This window comes from Penicillium odoratum (genome assembly GCF_028828045.1).
Source record: "Penicillium odoratum strain IBT 22623 chromosome Unknown utg000006l_segment0_segment0, whole genome shotgun sequence".
Classification (NCBI taxonomy): domain Eukaryota; kingdom Fungi; phylum Ascomycota; class Eurotiomycetes; order Eurotiales; family Aspergillaceae; genus Penicillium; species Penicillium odoratum.
In genome coordinates this window covers 2,897,115-2,914,403 of record NW_026643148.1, presented here as the reverse complement: position 1 = coordinate 2,914,403, position 17,289 = coordinate 2,897,115, and the positions used below count along the sequence as shown (strand labels likewise).

The window sequence follows — 17,289 nt, the reverse complement described above, 5'->3', positions numbered from 1 at the left end:
TAAAGAGCCTTGTGAGCCCGAGATTCTTTGAAGCATGTTGATGGGGAAGTTGCAAATACATGAAAGAAAACCGAGGTAGCAGGGGACCTGAATCTGCATTACGTCACCGCCGCCCGCATTTCACGTGTGGCCCTACATTTTGACAACATACTATATGATTTGGAAATAAGATTTGAACGAAGTAGTGTATTTTTGGGCCCGAAAAATAATAATATAGAATCCCCAGTCATGTCAGACACAAACGGGCGGACGCCGATCAAGCCAAACGAATGGACAGCCAGAAAGACAATGCAAGAGGGTATAATACAGTGACCGAATCATAAACCATGAGAGGGATCACATTACTCGACACAAGCCTGTTGGGGGAGACCATTGGCTTTTCCCCAGTTGAATGCCTTATTGCGAAGATCTGGAATGACCTGAAGGAAGATCAGGTTGCTCAACCAGCTGAGGAAAGTATCGCCGACAATGCTGTTGCGAGGGCTGGGTCCAAGTGCGGTACCCTTCATGACGTGGCCGACAAACATGGTTGTAATGAGGTACTCACCACGTTCCAGTGCTTGGATGGCGATCTTTCCAACCTCTTCAGTAGTCTGGGGCTTGTCGGACTCCTCGAGCATCTTGGTCAGCTCGGGCTTGATCTTTTGCTCGTTGTCAAATCCTGGGCTCAGAATGCCCATGGGGAAAACAGTGTGGATCTTGACATCAGCAGCTGGGGCTGTGTTGCGGTGACGTTGACTGTAAGCGCCGTTGTACATCTCGATCTCTTGACTGAGAGTGTCAGACAAGGAGCGGATTGCAGCCTTGGCAGGAGAATAAGGTCCGTAGCCAGCGATGGGAACGAATGCAAGAGTAGAACACGTGAAGATGAGATGACGACGGGGATTGCGCATCTGACCGCTTGGGGGAACAGGAGCCAACCAGTTTCGGAGAGTGGCATGAGCCATGTTCGCAGCAGTCCAGTAGACGGTGTCCATCTGTTGACGCTGGAGCTCGATTGGCACATCAATGAAGAAGCCAGGGTGGCAATATCCAGCACAGCACCAAACGACATCAGGTGCAGAGCCGTTGTTCCAGGCAGTGACCTCAGCAATCACTCGATCGCACTCAGAGGCATCAGTGAGATCGGCACAGATGTACAAGAATCGCTGCTTAAGCGAGTTCAAGGCCTTGGACTGGAAGAAATGTTAGAGAAGATGAAGAAAAGAACAGGAAAGGGATATAATGATCTAACCTTGAGTTCTTCCACAGTTTGCTGGAGTTTGGAAGCAGTGCGAGCGACGACGACGACATGTGCACCTTTCGCGGCCAGCTGGCCTGCAACAGCTCGGCCCATGCCATCAGATCCACCAGTGATGACCACAGTCTGGATGGATGAGTCAGTTGAAAAGTTGGAAAAAAAAAAGGGATTTGCACTTACACGACCCTCAACCTGGAACTCGTTCTTGCGTTGAAATCCGAACATCTTGGCAATCGTATAGGCAATGACAGAGCAGACGAGTACAGATATCACATGGACTGGTGTTAAAATATGAAATGAAGAGGTAATGAATGGTATCTGAGGCATGAGGAAGAGGAACTAAAACAAAGGGGAAGGAGTGGAGGTTAATTGCGCGCGCCTGCCTATTCTAGATGTTTTGCTATTTTTGATATCGAGGCAAGAGCAATGCAGAGAAGGTGGTGCCCGGATACACCCCTGAACATGGATACAATACACAACGTGGGGTGTCCCGTAATTAAAACAGTATTGATATTTCAATAAATGCAAACCTCACAAACTGTCCATTCTGGGCGTAGTGTATCACGGGCGGTGAAAGCAGCCCAAAAAATTATTTTGTCCGCGCAGTCGAGACCACCATATCAGATCAACGAACGAATCCACAAATTTTTGATCATGGGCAAGAAAAGAAAGGCTGGAGGTCGCCCCTCAAAGGCTGACGCCCCTGCGCGCACCAAGTTCGACGTTGAAGAACGCTTTGACGACTCCGAGGATGAGTTCCAGGCAGGCCGCGACCAAATTCTGCTGGATGAAGCCCCCGAGGCCAAGCGGCGGCGCAGAGTTGCCCAAGAAGGTATGTTGATAGTTGATAATACAGTTGGAATGTATGTTGGTTGATCTGACTTACAATTGCAGAGGAGGCCCTGCAAGATTCCGAGGAGGAGGTTTTAGGCTACGACGATGTCGACGAGGACGATCTTGAAGACGAAGATTCCGAAGATGACTACGATGACATGGGCGAGCCGAAGAGTAAAATTGCACAAGACTCCGACGAAGATGAGGAGGGAATTGCGGCGTGGGGTACATCGAAGAAAGATCTTTACAATGCAGACCAGATTGAGACCGAGGTCGATGCCTTAGAGGAGGAGCAGGAGGCAAAGCGACTGCAACAGAAGCAATTAGAGGCTATGGATGAGGCAGACTTTGGCTTCGATGAGTCTGAATGGGCGGAATCCAAGGATGCGGAGGATGAAGCAGAGAACGCCGGAGTCGTTACCGAAGTGCTCCCACAGCTGGAAATTACCGAGGACATGAGCACCGACGAAAAGCTCAAGATCCTGAAATCGAGGTACCCCGAATTCGAGCCTTTGGCCAAGGATTACGTTGATCTCCAATCAACCTACAAGACTTTGCAGCAACAGGCGGCAGAGGCTTCAAAATCTACAGATGCGACCGCAGATGAGCCCCAGCCTGCACCCGTGGCTGTCGTGAAATTGCGTGCCTTATCAACGTACCTGGGTACGATCAACATGTACTTCCTGCTCCTGGCATCGTCCTCCGACGGCGCCAAGAGTCATTCTCCGATGTCCCCTACCGAGCTCCGACAACATCCTGTCATGCGCTCTCTAGTCAAATTCCGCAAAATCTGGGAGAAGGTTAAGGACATTGAAATCTCAGAGATCACTGAAGTTATCAAGAAGTCTCCAGCTAAGACCGAATCGACCGAGGTCGAGCTACAACCTACCAAAACTAAAGAGACCAAGAAGGTCAAGACGACAAAGAATCTTAGCAAGGCCCAGCGTGCAGCTTTGGCAGCACAGGTTGAGGCTGAAGCCCTTCGCGCGGAGCGACTCCGTGAGACAGAGGCCGGCCTGGCTGATCTGGACGATTTGGTCACAGAGCCCACTCAGAAGCGCAAGATTCAGAAGACCAAGACCATCGCCAAGGATGACGACTCTGACTTCGGTGACGAGGACGCTCTTACAGCCCGCGAGGCCGAGGAGAAGCTCAAGCAGAAGCGCTCTCTCCGCTTCTACACCTCCCAACTAGCTCAAAAGGCCAACAAGCGCCGTGATGCAGGCCGTGATGCCGGTGGTGATGCCGATATTCCTCACCGTGAGCGTCTGAAGGACAGACAGGCCCGCTTGAACGCCGAGGCCGAGAGACGTGGTCGCCAAAACCCTGATATCGGCCAAGAGCTTGGCGGAGACAGTGACGAGGAAGACCACCGCGTCAGAAAGGAGCTTCGCAATGAGGGTAAGGAGGATTCAGACGACGAGTACTACGACATGCTTGCAGCCCGTGGCAAGCAACGCAAAGACGACAAGCAGGCTCGCGCCGACGCCCATGCTGAAGCTGCTCGCCTTGGCGGTCATGTCCAGGTACAGGAGACTGTCGGAGAGGATGGCAAGCGTGCCATCACCTACCAGATCGAGAAGAACAAGGGTCTTATGGCGAAGCGGAACAAGGATGCGCGCAACCCGCGTGTTAAGAAGCGCAAGAAGTACGAAGAGAAGAAGAAGAAGCTCGGCAGTGTTCGGCAGATCTACAAGGGTGGCGAGGGTCGTGGTGGCTACGGTGGTGAGCTTACAGGTATCAAGAAGAACCTGGTCAAGAGTGTTAAGCTCTGAAAATAGAGCGGGATTTAAAATCATGGATGTGTTTTGTCTTTTCGCAAGGCGTCTACTGTGGTTCATGGCAGATACAGGATTTGATGTGTATATACAAATTCAATTTCATACTCTCACGTTCAACCTATTCTCTTATCCACCTCTATAATGCTATTTCCTCGTTTTGCTAGTTCGTAAAGACATGAAAGCAAAGATCAGAGCAAGTACTAGAAAAACAATAAAGCCAAATCGTCGACCACGAGAATAGCTTGACTGTTCGTACAGAATAAGACGCTCGCAGGTCAACTTCTCTTGATCGACAGGGATAAATGCTCCCGGGTTTACCTTTTTTACGCACCTTAGTAATGAATCCAGTACTAATGATATACTTCAGCTCATTTTGGACACTGATAAGGTCAAATGGGGTTTCAAAGTCTCCAATTACCAGTCCCAAAGTTGACACTTCTATCATCCTTATTCTATACCCATGTCTTTCTGGATCTTCCGGGTCCAGAGAAAATGCCTTTCGAATACGCACCCTGAGATTACCGTCGAGTTCAATCTCCCGAGATTGCTCGCAACAGTGGCACTCCAAAGTGCAATGCCCGACAGCTGACTACCGCCCTGGCCTTTGATAGCGAGCAGCACAACACCCACAACCCCTTGAGCAGCATCCTTCTCTCTCAGCACAATCATCGCAAAGTTCACAGTGCATATACCACCGAGGGTAGGGGGAATACTCTGGGCTGCTTTCGGGGTAGGTACTGGGGCAAATCATGGCGAGCTACTCTACCTATAGCTATTTGGTCAAAGTTATGATGGCACTGAAATAGTTATATTAAAAGTTAATGGAATTTAGCAAGGCCGCATCGGTATCTAGCCTGGGGTGGCGTATCGTATATAAGTCCACTGCTTGTCCGACCGGCGTATGGCTGGAGTAAATATCTCTATTCGGGCCTTGGAGCGCGAGCATGGGGGACCTGAGTGGAGAAGAGAGCCGTGTAGACATACAATCTTGCTGTCAATAGTGTAGATCGCCGTCGTATTATGGGCCAATTCGGGATAGGCGCCGTGCATAAAAAAGATCAAGAATGGGAAACGTGTACCAGCAGGGCTGTCAGGCTGACACCCCTGCATCGTTCTGGTAAGTGGTGTCAAACAAACCTTCTAGAATTGCTTTGGAATCCCGCTGCGGCCTACTTTCGTCCGTGAGGTCTATCGCAAGAAAGTTCCTTGCGAGAGAGTCCTGAAGATTGAGTCAGTGGCTGGGTACCAGTGAGCTTCTCCCATGCATCGGGTATTCATACCGCACTCTGAAGTGCTTGCATCTCGTCCACAGATATAGCGGCACATGCGGCAATGAGATTCTCGCCTCGGGCAGCGAGTGAGCTAATTTCATTGGCGCGGGCGATAATGGATGCATCGATACCATTAATTGCTGCGCAACTGTAGATTGAAATTAATCATTGAGATGTTGATATCATTTAGGCCAAAGGTTCCTCACATAGTACCGAAGCTTTTGTTGCTTCGTCCCTCGCGAAAGCTATTCATTCGTCAGAAGCTTCGTCTCCCAAAAAACGGGAAAACAAACTTGTAGAGGTATGTGACTTGATCTTCCACCTCTTGAGAGTCTTCGCAGACCTTGACTTCCATGTGTCCTAGTTGTAGTTTAGGCCGCGGAGCAAGGAAGTCATTCTCAAAAATCTCATGATAGTGGGTGGCAGCAAGGACCTTGGGAGAATCATCAAGGCCCAGAAAGTGCTCAAATACTCCACATGCCAGACCGATGCCATCTATCTTAATCAGCTTTGTTCTCAAGAGCTTTCGAGTAACTGTGGGGGATCGATGACGGACCACTTTCGTTTGTCCCTTTACCAAACTCGTCAATGAGTATTAGACTTCTGCCGGTCGCTTGCTTCAGGCAAAGAGATATTTGCTGCAGGTCGCTCATGAAAGTGCTCTGGATCTGTGGAATAGGTCAGCGCCTTGATAGAGGACTAATGCTATACCTTTGACACACTTTCTTCGGTGTTGATTTTCGTCAGTATCTTGTCTGTGATCCCCAACTCTGCACTGTCTGCGGGGACAAAACTAAATGATTCAGACAGGGTCACATTTTCATACTAAAATTACTTACCTTCCTATCTGGGCGAGATAAACGATAAGAGCGACCTATATCTCGGTATGTAAATACCAGGTTAATGTATTACAATGGTCGCTTACCTGTTTCATGTAGACGCTCTTTCCTGAGTAATTTGGCCCAGTCAGCAGTAGCATACTTGGAACTTCACTTTCAAGCGCAATGTTTTCCGGGTTTGGGGGGCGTCCCACGAGAATTGTATCATTTGGGACATAGGAAGAGACTGTCATCTCTTGCAGAAGGTGCCTAGTCCATGTTAGGATGAAACGCATATTATGGTGGGATAACTTTTACCGCCCGCCCTTGATTTTGATAACATTTCTCGGTACCATTCTCGGTCGGGTCAGGTTATAAGAGCTGGCAGCCTGAGTGAGAGCGAGATTGCTTGTGAAAAATTTAGTTTGTGCCACAATGTACCAGTGTGTGACAAACCAGTCGATTTCACCACAAATATCGGACGCCTCTATCAGCACACTTTCGTATTGAAGTACTTTTTGAGCTAGATCATACACGATCTCGATTTCCTTCTCTGCAATGCGTTAGTTTAATCAAGGCATCGACCACCTTTCACAATTGGGGGTGTACCACATATGAGTCCATAGATATCCCCGAGCTTTTCATCCAGTTCTCTCATGCGAAAGTCTTTGAAGTAAGCTCGCGTTTCCGTAATGAACACCAATTCCCAGTCCCCAAGAGACCCAGAATATGAACATGCGCCATTTTGGTTGAGAGCAATAGCGATGTTGAATCCAAGTTGGGGAAAATAGATTACATTCACATCAACTTCCAGCTCTTCTGGAATGGTTGTTGCAATATCGATGGCCACGTGCTTGAGGAGACTGTCCAGGCCATCATAGCGGTCTTTCATCCGATCAAGATCCCGGTCGAGACCTTGTTTGACCACAGTTCTTCCTTGTTCGTCGGAATTATCAATATCAACCTGGAAGAATGAGTCACAATCCCAAACAGGCTCATATCAGACCTACTATCTCTTGAATCATTCGGCCTACCCTGTGAAGCTGCGCCGCTTCGAATACCCGGAAGGCCTTCTACCGGTCAGCTCTCAACGTGATGCTATTGCTTTGAGTTCAAACCTTTGTTCGGATTTGTAGGACATCAGCACCGGAGATCTCCTGTAGAGCAACATGGATGTCAATCGCGTAGAAGGCAAACTTTGAACAGCATTAGCACAGCTCGGCTATACAGCTCGGCTATACAGCCAAGGTACGTACAGCCAACAAACTCTCCCATGCTGTTGCTTTGAATCCAGTAGTCGTGCCTTTCCCAACACTAATGCCTTTGCGAAGATTGGTCATTGTGGGTCGGAGATTCTTAATATGCTTCAATGCCTTTGCCATCGTCTCCAATGCAGCCATGTTGTCGGGCCGTGAAAGTACTCCGATAAAATCATGTCTTTCCCGAATTGTATCAAGGCTCAGGCTTGGGCGAAAGAAAAGCTGCTTGAGTCTCGCTCTTCCTTGGGGTGTGTATGCAAAGCGCCTAAAAAGGCCATATATCGAAAGACCCTCCTTCGCGGAAGCGGAATTTTTTCCTGGACCTTGATTGAACATGTTGGGATGTGATTCGGATTGTAAGATTTGGAGAGATAAGAAAGCATTGCTTCCAATCCACCTAGCGCATATCGGTCATATTCAATTCATCATGTATGATACCATTTCTTCAAGCACTTACATCGTATCCTTCAAACTGAACATCTCCAAAAATCGCACTCGGAATGCACAGCCATCCACAAGTTCCATCCCGCTACTCGCGGCTCTACGTTTCTGTAGGTAGGTGAGGACTGCTCCAGCACAACCAATTGTCACAGGGTTCTCCATGTCGATAATGCTGGATATGTGTAGAAGTCGTCCCTCGTGGAGCGTGAACCCCATATCCTCGAGGCTCACCTCCTCAGGCCCAGTAAGACCACTGTGGGGCACAAAGAAGCGGATTCGATCCTCATGAGAAGACGATGCATCTAGGGCAATCAGTCTGTTCTCTGCATTTGAGTGACTGAAATCCTGTGTGGGACGAACATCCACCTGATAAGGTAGATAGGATGACGAATCTAAAAATGAATAATTTAGTGACAATAACGGTTGGATAATAAAAGTTGTGATTACCATTCTCATGTGCTAGGCTCTGGGTTTGACCATGTATGCTGGCTAGGTCAACTCGAGGGGGCGTCAATATCACAGTGGGCTTGATCTGGGCAATCACTTTCATGAATTCAGCGTCCTTTCAATGCCATCTCCATTGCTTCACTGAACATACAGGTATCGATTGTTTCCATTCCACCAGATCGACTGTCACCAAGCAAATACATCTTTTCCTCTTCTGCTGAATAGTAAGCACAGCCCACCGTCCCATAGTCCTTGATGTCGATGGCGACGATGACATGATCAAGATCATCATCAATTGAACTTCCCGAACAATCAACTTCATGGTGGGTTTCAGAGCAAAATGGTGTGCGTAGTTGTCTCGCAGCTGAAGATTCTGGATGGACTGGATTTCGCTGGACGGGGGATGGTGCGCTTGTCACGCGAGCCTCGAAGCTAGGCCGTGATTTGGCAGTACGAGGAGTGATGATAGATGGACGCAAGGCCGCGGGTGAACGTTTTCTTGTTGAGGAAAACATTACCAGGCGTCAAGAGAATCTTTGGTGAGTGGGTTGAAATTCAGATGAAAGGGAATGGTTGGAGAAACCGAAGTTGTAGGTCACGTTGCTTGGACTTCCATATCGGGCCTTGAATCGTTTGCACAGCTACATAAGATTAAGATTTACCATGGTATAAGTAGATATTTGAGCATTGCACCGCAGTAATGTACAATTGAATATTGAGAACTAATATACATAGTCACGAGTGGTGATCCATCCGTAAAATCCACAATCCCAGCCTAGAAAACACCGATGCAAATGCCGCGTAAAACAAAAGTGTACTGATTTATGCTTTTTCTTCAATCTCCTTGGGTGTAACCACCAAGGCAGTTTTGTCATCATTGAGGGAAACATGAGCACTCTGGCCAGAAACAATCTCGCCACGAATGATCTTATCGGCCAGCCGGTTTCCAATCTCTTTGGCGATGAGACGATTCAGGGGACGAGCACCGAATTTGGGGTCATAGCCGCGCTCGCACAACCAATCTTTAATCTCATCATCCACCTGAAGAGTCATGCGGCGGCTATCAAGCCGGCCTTGTAACTCCTTGATTCTGATATCAACGATATCCCGCAAGGCTTCCCTTGAAAGGCGCTTGAAGATGATGAACTCATCAATCCGGTTCAAAAACTCTGGCGGATAAGCATGCTGAACAACATCCATGACAGCCTTTTTGATATCGGGGGGACTTCGGCCTCGCCACTATCCTTGTAGTGGTGTAAGGGATCGCCTCCAACAAGAATTTCGGCACCAAGGTTGGAAGTCAAAACAATCAAAGTGTTTCGGAAGTCGACCTTGTGGCCCTGGGCATCTGTCAAAAAGCCCTCATCGAGGACCTGCAAAAGCAAAGCCGAGATGTCTCGATGAGCCTTCTCAAATTCGTCAAACAATAGAACGGCGTATGGCTTTCGCCGGACAGCCTCAGTCAGTTGACCAGCATCGTCATAACCAACGTATCCAGCAGGAGAGCCAATCAAGCGACTAATGGTGTGCTTCTCTTGGAATTCACTCATATCAAATCGCACAACAGCAGTCTCAGAGGAGAAAAGGAACTCAGCCATCTTCTTGCAGAGCTCTGTCTTGCCTACGCCAGTCGGGCCAAGGAACATGAATGATGCTAGCGGCCGGTTCTCACCACTGAGGCCCGCCCTTTGCATTCGAACAGCATTGGCAACTGCAGAGAGAGCTTCGTCTTGTCCTCGAACCGATTTTCGAAGGGTGTCTTCCATGTGAATCAACTTCTCGACGTCTCCCGCCATTAGTTTGTTGACCGGGATACCCGTGGTCCGAGAAACCACATTTCCAATGTCGTCAGCGGTGACAGAGTCGTGGATTAGGGTGTCCCCACCATCCATCTCCGCTCCCTCCTTGGGTAGCTTACTTTCTAGACCAGGGATTGTGGAGTAACGAAGCTCTCCCGCCTTGGCGAAGTTGCCCTCGCGTTGCGCCTGTTCTAGTTGAAATCGCGCTTGCTCCAACTCTTCTTTCGTTCGCTTGATACCGTCGATTTCAAGTTTCTCTTTTTCCCATACCTCAGTCAATTTACCAGCCTCCTCTTTCTTGATTTTGAGATCCTCCTGGAGCTTTTCTCTTCGCTCACGGCTGCTAACATCGGTTTCTTTACGCAAAGACTCGAGTTCGATCTGAATAGTGGTGATATCACGCTCCAACTCTCGAATAGAGTCGGGCTTGGATTCTTGCTGCAAGCGAAGTGCTGAAGCCGCTTCATCTACCAGATCAATCGCCTTGTCAGGGAGAAAGCGATCGGTGATATAACGGTTGCTATAGGTGGCGGCAGCAACCAGAGCGCCGTCAGTGATTCGAACGCCATGGTGGACTTCGTATTTGTTCTTGATGCCGCGCAGAATGGAAATTGTTGAAGCAACGGATGGCTCATTGACTAGGATGGGCTGGAAGCGTCGAGCCAGTGCGACATCCTTCTCGATCAGACGGTATTCGTTCAAAGTGGTGGCACCACAGCATTGAAGATCTCCCCGGGACAAAGCTGGCTTTAGCAGATTGCTTGCATCGATGCTGCCCTCAGCCTTGCCCAGTCCCAGCAATGTATGGAGTTCGTCAATAAAGAGGATGACACCACCTTGAGCGTCTTCAACTTCCTTTAGCACGGACTTGAGGCGCTCCTCAAAGTCACCGCGGAACTTGGCACCTGCAATGAGCGAGCCCAAGTCCAGCGAGATCACGCGCTTGTTCTTGATACTTTCGGGCACGTCACCTTGGACAATGCGCTGCGCAAGACCTTCTAATACTGCTGTTTTACCAGTACCTGCTGAGCCGATCAACACAGGGTTGTTCTTGGTACGACGCGACAGTACCTGGATCGTTCGGTGTATCTCTGAATCTCTTCCGATAACCGGATCCAGCTTTCCCGCCTTTGCTTTCGCTGTCAAATCGACACCAAATTTTTCCAAAGCAGGCTTTTCTGGCTCTCCGCTCATGTCCATACGATGGGTACCACCGGGGGGATGAGGCCGGCCATTGGCATAATGGCGTATGGAAGAAATGGAGGTGTGTTTAGCATATGGCACAAGTAGCGACGCGGTCCTCGGAAGAAGTGGGGTTGAGCGTGAAACTGTAGAAAATAAAGGTGTTCGCAGTAGGCGACTACGAGTATTGAGGGATAGTCTCGCCGCCATGGTGGACACTAGTAAATTAGGGTCCGGGAGGGGGGGGATCACGGTCTGATATGCAGCTTTAATAGCTGAATGGTAGCATCATCACGATTCTTCTGGAAAGCTCCACGCGTTGAGTGGAGTGGCGGTAGCTCCACTCTATCAAATTGGACCAAGCTCCGTCACCACTCAAGTCACGTGGGGAGCAATTTAAACGGGAAGAAAAAAAAACCTTTTACCCCTCGGACACCCACTCCCACTTTGTTTTCTTCTCTTCTCCTCTCCCTATTCACTCTTCCCCTCTTATAATCAACCCCCTTAAAATACTCCCTTTCTTTCACAATGGGTTTCACTGAGTTCGTCTCTGAGGCTGGCCTGACCTGTAGGCAATCCCTTGGTTTTATGTGAACGTCTGAACTATTTGGACTGACTGTGTCCCTCAGTGGCCAACAACTACCTGGCCACCCGCAGCTACATCGTTGGGTAAGTGACTTTATCCCTTTGCATACTCTTTCACTTTGCCACTTTATTTTCTTTGGCTTTCCTGGTTCGAATCACCCTGCTTTTCATGATGAGAAAAATTGGTCCGTGTTGATGAGGCGGCTTAAGACCCCGCTGCTTGACTAAAACCCATTTGCGAGCAATCGCGTTTCTGATTTTTGACTTCCAATCAACATTGTTTGTTACATACATGTCGAACGCTCAATACTGACTGTTCTTGACAGCAATGCCCCCAGCCAGGCCGATGCTGTGACCTTCAAGGCCTTCAGCGCCGCCCCTGACGCTGCCAAGTACCCCCACGTTGCCCGCTGGTACAAGCACATTGCCTCTTACGAGTCTGAGTTCTCCACTCTGCCCGGTGATGCCTCCAAGGAGTTCACTGCCTACGGCCCCGAGACTGTCGACCTCCCCGTCAACCCCAAGGACAAGCCTGAGGATGACGATGAGGAGGAGGACCTCTTCGGCTCCGACTCCGAGGAGGAGGACCCTGAGGAGGTTGCTGAGCGCAACCGCCGTCTTGAGGAGTACAAGGCCAAGAAGGCTTCCAAGGGACCCAAGCCCGCCGCTAAGTCCCTGGTCACCCTGGAGGTGAAGCCCTGGGGTATGTTTTTCCCTTTCCGATAATGACGTGAAATTCTCAGTACTAACCTACTTGTTACAGATGATGAGACCGACCTTGCCCAGATGGAGGCCAACGTTCGCGCTATTGAGATGGACGGTCTCGTTTGGGGTGCTTCCAAGCTCGTTGCTGTCGGTTTCGGTATTAAGAAGCTCCAGATCAACCTGGTCGTCGAGGACGAGAAGGTCTCCACCGATGACCTCCAGGCCCAGATCGAGGAGGATGAGGACCACGTCCAGTCCACCGACGTTGCTGCCATGCAGAAGCTGTAAACGAGATGCCTTTTTATGAAGAAGAATGGCGTGATGAAGGAATATTTGATGTCTAAGGAACCCAATAGTAACGAATTTAGAATCCGAGACCACAAGTGGCCGGCTTGATGAAAAAATCAAAATTTTCATGACCATTTTTTTCTTCTGAATTACTCCATAAACATTGGATTGGAATGAGGACCTTGGGAGTCACCACTTGTGTATTCCCTTCCAAATGTTCGTCTCAAGATCCTGTGTATTCTGTATTTTGGTACCCATTTGTTGAGCTGCTTACGAGCACTTGATGCATTTCAAAATAAAAACCCCTCTCCGTCCTCTTCAAGGTCATGACATGGCCTCTTTTGCCCCCATGCAGGTTTTAAGGTTTTTGTATTTTCTTTCGACTCCTCTTGCACCTTAGCATTTTCATCCTACTACCTATATTATACCATCCTACGTCGCATATTTGTGTATGCCCACCTGTGCAGAGATGTCACATGGGCAGGAATCGGGCCACTTCTGCCATGTTTTAATCTTGGAAGGTTGATTCCCTTCAAATAGAGACACCTTGTCAGCTTTCTAGTCTTGGAGAAAAAAATGTAGTTTCTAATGCACTGAATGCCTAGGAAATTGCTTTAAATATGTCGGTCTCCAGCAAATATTTGCATGGCAAGTGGTCCAGAATCATTAACATTTCAATGTTGAAGATGGATGCCCAACTTGGCGGGGATCCAATGGACATAAATATATATCTTGGTTCACACCGAACCTTAAAAATACCAATGTTACATATTGTTGATAGTGACCTGGGTGCTTTTAAAGTATGAGTACCAATTTTTAAAATCGAGATACAGGTCTAAACATTTTCACAGAACAATGAGAGCTTGAGGGCTAGTTGGACTGGGATAACCCGGGGTTGCCAACCACATGTGCTTAGGTAATACAAACTGCGGGACCGTGTGGCCGCAGATCGAAGTCGAGTTCCCCCCATGAGGAGACCAGAAACATCTATCCCCGAATCTTGGCTTTTGAGCATCAAGTCAAGTGAAAAGGTTCTTGAGAAATTAATATCCTTGCAACGGCTCGCGACCGCGTCCGAGCTCCCCAGGGCTCACCAACAACGACCATCCCAAATCCCCAATTGACCACCTCTCATCCACCATGAGCTTCCTTTCGCGCGTGGCCACACTATTTGGCTTGGTCCTGCTAGTCCACGCGTACGTCGAAATATTCTACAACTCAGAATACCACCAGATGATATCGAGCTAGCTAACCCTTCAATTACGATAGTGGCTACTCCGCCCACGAACACGCCGTCCTCTTCAGTAACGCCAATATCGCCGCTATCGCCTCCCTACCGGGTGACATTATCGTCGAGACCCTGGCTGCGGTCCTAGCCGTCTCGATTGGATTGGTTCTCGGTGCAGAGAAGCTAAAGCCGATCAGCTGGCGCGACTGGGCGGGCGAGATCGAGCGGGATGGTGGTGCGCGAAACCCATACTTGGGAATGGAGGAGCGATATGGATTCTGGGATATTCGGGTGAGTCATCCGGATTTCTGCATAATGCGGCTATTATGCTTGTTCAGAGGAACAGGCAATGGTTCAGTTGTGCCAACTGGATGTGCTGAGCTGGTTAATGAGGAATATGAGCTAATTGGTTGATACAGGCTAAGCGGAAGGAGTTCGCGGATTGGGTCCGGGGTCAGGAGGTGTTGACTAAGGAGTAATTTGCTCTGAAATTGGAATTCCATACAAGGACTCGTCTGGGCTCCACTGTGGTGAGATGTATATGATGCACCCGGAGGGGGTCTTGCAATCAAAATCAATATACCTGATTTGATCGTAGTTGCTGATCATAGCTCCGGTCTCATCTTCAACTTGCCTTGCCCCTTTTCTTTGCTTTTCTGTAACGCCAAGTTTCCGGCGCCTAGCCCTGCATGAGATGGCCGTTCGCAAATTCCGAACAAACAAATTAGAGACCGAAGCTTGCAGTTCGAAGGGGATTGGTGTGCCTGGACTTCATCATTTTTTGAATATACTGCAGAGATCAACAGTGCACCACAGCTGCATCGAATCCACAGAAGGGCGTTGTCCGGTCGATCGTCGTGCTTGACCAATCCGGGGGGAAAAAGCAAAGCTAATATACGCCTCTTTATTAATTCAGCAAGGATGCCGCGGCGACCACCGGTCCCAAGCCACATCTGTCTTCATGCATGCTTGGCTTGTTTATTGTCAACATTGGAAAATATTTAAGTTCCATGTAGGCATATGGGGGTGCAGAGTAGTCAGTACACATGCCCTATATTGAAGATGCAGTGATATCATTATTATGATCCTAAGTGTCATAGGCATCCCATCTCGTGCTCAGCGTACGTGTCGCCCGTGTTACAATAGTCAGACTGGACTGGAACATAGTTACCCGCGAGGCATTCAAGCTTAAAATGGACAGTCTGGACGGGAATTCCCTGCAGGGTCTTGCTCAGATGTCAATATCCGGAGGGAAGAGATACATAAAATGAGATGTCATATGGCTGAGACCCTGTGGTGATTTCGGATGAGACATCCATTGTAGTGGCAATATCGTGTTTAGTAGTATGTAAGCCGTAAGGTGGATCTAGAGTGGATTATAGAGAGAGATCACAATGGGGTCGAGGTGAAAGAGGTAAATGAGGAATTTTGTTACTAGGTTACGAAGACCCACTCAGTCCTTGCTGTTCAATCTAATTTTCCCCTCCGATTCGATTACAGTCCATGTTATTCTTTCCAGAGTCTGGACCTCCACAAAAACCTACATTTATAACAGCAAGTGGTTGACAGCTGATCAAGTGATGTCTCACCTTTTCCAAGGTGATCTGTGGAAATTCCTGGTTTAGTACGGCGCTTGTCTCACCCGGGGACGCCACATCGAACAACCCCTCTCTTGGGGTCTTTCACAGCCCGAACGGTACGACAATAGTGAATTGACATTTGTTCATAGTTCAGCCAAATTTAATCACTGGCTACAATGAACTGGATTCCTAGGCTTCCACGCGCTCTGCCAAGCCGTTGACAGGTATTGGTTTCTGTCCAGGCTACAGAGTACAAGCTAGATGTTATTGCCACTGAAACAAAAGTACTGAGCTAGCCGATCTTGAGTTTATAGTACTTCGCCTACTCCGTACATGCGAATCATATTTACTATTTATGTGCGTCGCAATAGAGGCCGACACCCTCGGACTCTCAACCTCACTGTTAGGGTATTGGCATTGCGCTAAGCTTACGAATTGTAGCAGCATAGGTACAGCCCAATACCAAAATAGAACCCGACCTTGCAGATCCAGAGGCGCGCTAGTATTTTCCCCGTGTATGACTGGACCACGGGTCAAGCATTTCGCGGTTCTTTGCGATTATAACACAATGCCGAGTAGCCCCCCGTTTGCCTCAATTTGCTAATAAATACCGTCTCTCTCCCCCCAGCTACTCCATCTTCCCTTTTCTCCCCACTTCATTTCGGTTCCACATACCAGCCCTATCGATCATTATCTCAATCCCCCATACTGTCGTTAAACGTTTAACATTCGTTCAAAATGCGTACCTCTATTCTCCTCGCTACCCTGTCGGCTTTTGCCCTGACCTCCGGTGTTGTCGCCGAATCGAGCTCCACTAGCACAGTAAGCTGCAATCCAGATCCCCCATCGATAGCTAAAAGAGGATAACCTTCTAATCAAGATTCAAATAGATCAACTACCTCACTGAGACTAACTCCCTCGGTGTCGTTACTGGCCAACCCTCCGTTATCACTAGTCAGCCTGCCGCTGCCACTTCCCAGGAGGCCGCTGCCTCAATCCCAGCTGGTCTGACCGCACCTGTGGTCACTGCCCAGACCGGCACTTGGACCAGCTCTGTCCGCAGCAGCACCCCTCTCACCACTAGCTCTAGCTCTGGCTCCACCTCCACCTCCACTGGTACATCGACCGAGTCTTCCTCCTCTACCGACTCGGGCACTTTCAGCACTGGCACAACTTCCACCTCCACTGGTGGCGCTGCTTTCGCCACCGCTGGAATGGGTCTCGCTGCTGGTGCTGCTATTCTTGCTTTCCTGTAAAGCAATCGATAGAACTCCAACTCATTGGCGAGTTGGATGTACCATTGGGTCTGCAAATATCTTTGGACGTTAGGGACATTACAGTGGTCATTGGATGGAGATCTAGATGCCTCTATGCGAGTGTTTGGATCTGCAGGACGAGGGACGTGAAAATGCTAGCACAATTGGTTTTGGTTGACATTGGGTTTTATTTTGCATTCTAATCATGGGGGCCTGTATTCATTGCAGCCTGGCTTTATTTGCTTCTTTTTGGGAATTGGACAGCATATTCATGGCGCAGACCCCTTTCTCATATTTAATATCTTTCCCCTGATATCTACTAGTATAATACTCAGTACATACGTGAAAACCCCATCGATCATCGCTAGAGCAGTAATTACTATAAATCTATATGAACGTTCAACTTGACTAGTATTCTATCCATCTAAAATGGTCATGATGATTATTACAAGAGACACATATCTGAATCCCCTTTATATGTTTCTATCCCTTGATGCTACTATGCCAGTAAAATTTCTCAAGGCTACAGGAACAATGTGATATGTCAGTATACAATAACACGCTAAACCTAAATA

General features: G+C 48.6%; 8 protein-coding genes across 8 annotated transcripts; 4 read left to right on the top strand and 4 right to left on the bottom strand.

Moving 5' to 3' along the window:
- Nucleotides 1-341: 341 nt before the first annotated feature.
- On the bottom strand, nt 342-1,465 carry ksrA (3-dehydrosphinganine reductase; the record flags this gene model as incomplete). The annotated part of the gene is made up of 3 exons (XM_057143474.1): nt 342-1,175; nt 1,235-1,366; nt 1,421-1,465. The coding sequence occupies 3 exons, from the start codon at nt 1,463-1,465 to the stop codon at nt 342-344; spliced, it is 1,011 nt and encodes a 336-aa protein (XP_056992762.1).
- A 429-nt stretch (nt 1,466-1,894) lies between these two features.
- N7520_009539 (something about silencing 10 family protein) lies at nt 1,895-3,849 on the top strand (the record flags this gene model as incomplete). The annotated part of the gene is made up of 2 exons (XM_057143473.1): nt 1,895-2,072; nt 2,135-3,849. The coding sequence occupies 2 exons, from the start codon at nt 1,895-1,897 to the stop codon at nt 3,847-3,849; spliced, it is 1,893 nt and encodes a 630-aa protein (XP_056992761.1).
- Nucleotides 3,850-4,302: 453 nt separating this feature from the next.
- N7520_009538 (uncharacterized protein) lies at nt 4,303-4,524 on the bottom strand (the record flags this gene model as incomplete). Its single annotated transcript, XM_057143472.1, has 1 exon — nt 4,303-4,524. One exon carries the CDS (start codon nt 4,522-4,524, stop codon nt 4,303-4,305), a length of 222 nt encoding a protein of 73 aa, XP_056992760.1.
- Nucleotides 4,525-5,129: 605 nt separating this feature from the next.
- On the bottom strand, nt 5,130-8,606 carry N7520_009537 (MutS family protein MSH5; the record flags this gene model as incomplete). The annotated part of the gene is made up of 15 exons (XM_057143471.1): nt 5,130-5,274; nt 5,333-5,371; nt 5,420-5,621; nt 5,683-5,794; nt 5,838-5,919; nt 5,966-6,000; nt 6,052-6,214; nt 6,263-6,497; nt 6,554-6,908; nt 6,955-7,014; nt 7,063-7,140; nt 7,201-7,600; nt 7,661-8,036; nt 8,092-8,187; nt 8,243-8,606. The coding sequence occupies 15 exons, from the start codon at nt 8,604-8,606 to the stop codon at nt 5,130-5,132; spliced, it is 2,742 nt and encodes a 913-aa protein (XP_056992759.1).
- A 307-nt stretch (nt 8,607-8,913) lies between these two features.
- hsp78 (chaperone ATPase HSP78) lies at nt 8,914-11,282 on the bottom strand (the record flags this gene model as incomplete). The annotated part of the gene is made up of 2 exons (XM_057143470.1): nt 8,914-9,297; nt 9,318-11,282. 2 exons carry the CDS (start codon nt 11,280-11,282, stop codon nt 8,914-8,916), a joined length of 2,349 nt encoding a protein of 782 aa, XP_056992758.1.
- Nucleotides 11,283-11,600: 318 nt separating this feature from the next.
- Nucleotides 11,601-12,650, top strand: N7520_009535 (translation elongation factor 1 subunit beta; the record flags this gene model as incomplete). Its single annotated transcript, XM_057143469.1, has 4 exons — nt 11,601-11,640; nt 11,702-11,741; nt 11,984-12,360; nt 12,421-12,650. The coding sequence occupies 4 exons, from the start codon at nt 11,601-11,603 to the stop codon at nt 12,648-12,650; spliced, it is 687 nt and encodes a 228-aa protein (XP_056992757.1).
- Nucleotides 12,651-13,790: 1,140 nt separating this feature from the next.
- On the top strand, nt 13,791-14,357 carry N7520_009534 (membrane magnesium transporter family protein; the record flags this gene model as incomplete). The annotated part of the gene is made up of 3 exons (XM_057143468.1): nt 13,791-13,846; nt 13,920-14,169; nt 14,298-14,357. The coding sequence occupies 3 exons, from the start codon at nt 13,791-13,793 to the stop codon at nt 14,355-14,357; spliced, it is 366 nt and encodes a 121-aa protein (XP_056992756.1).
- A 1,839-nt stretch (nt 14,358-16,196) lies between these two features.
- On the top strand, nt 16,197-16,714 carry N7520_009533 (putative GPI anchored protein; the record flags this gene model as incomplete). The annotated part of the gene is made up of 2 exons (XM_057143467.1): nt 16,197-16,280; nt 16,349-16,714. 2 exons carry the CDS (start codon nt 16,197-16,199, stop codon nt 16,712-16,714), a joined length of 450 nt encoding a protein of 149 aa, XP_056992755.1.
- Between the last annotated feature and the right edge of the window lie 575 nt (nt 16,715-17,289).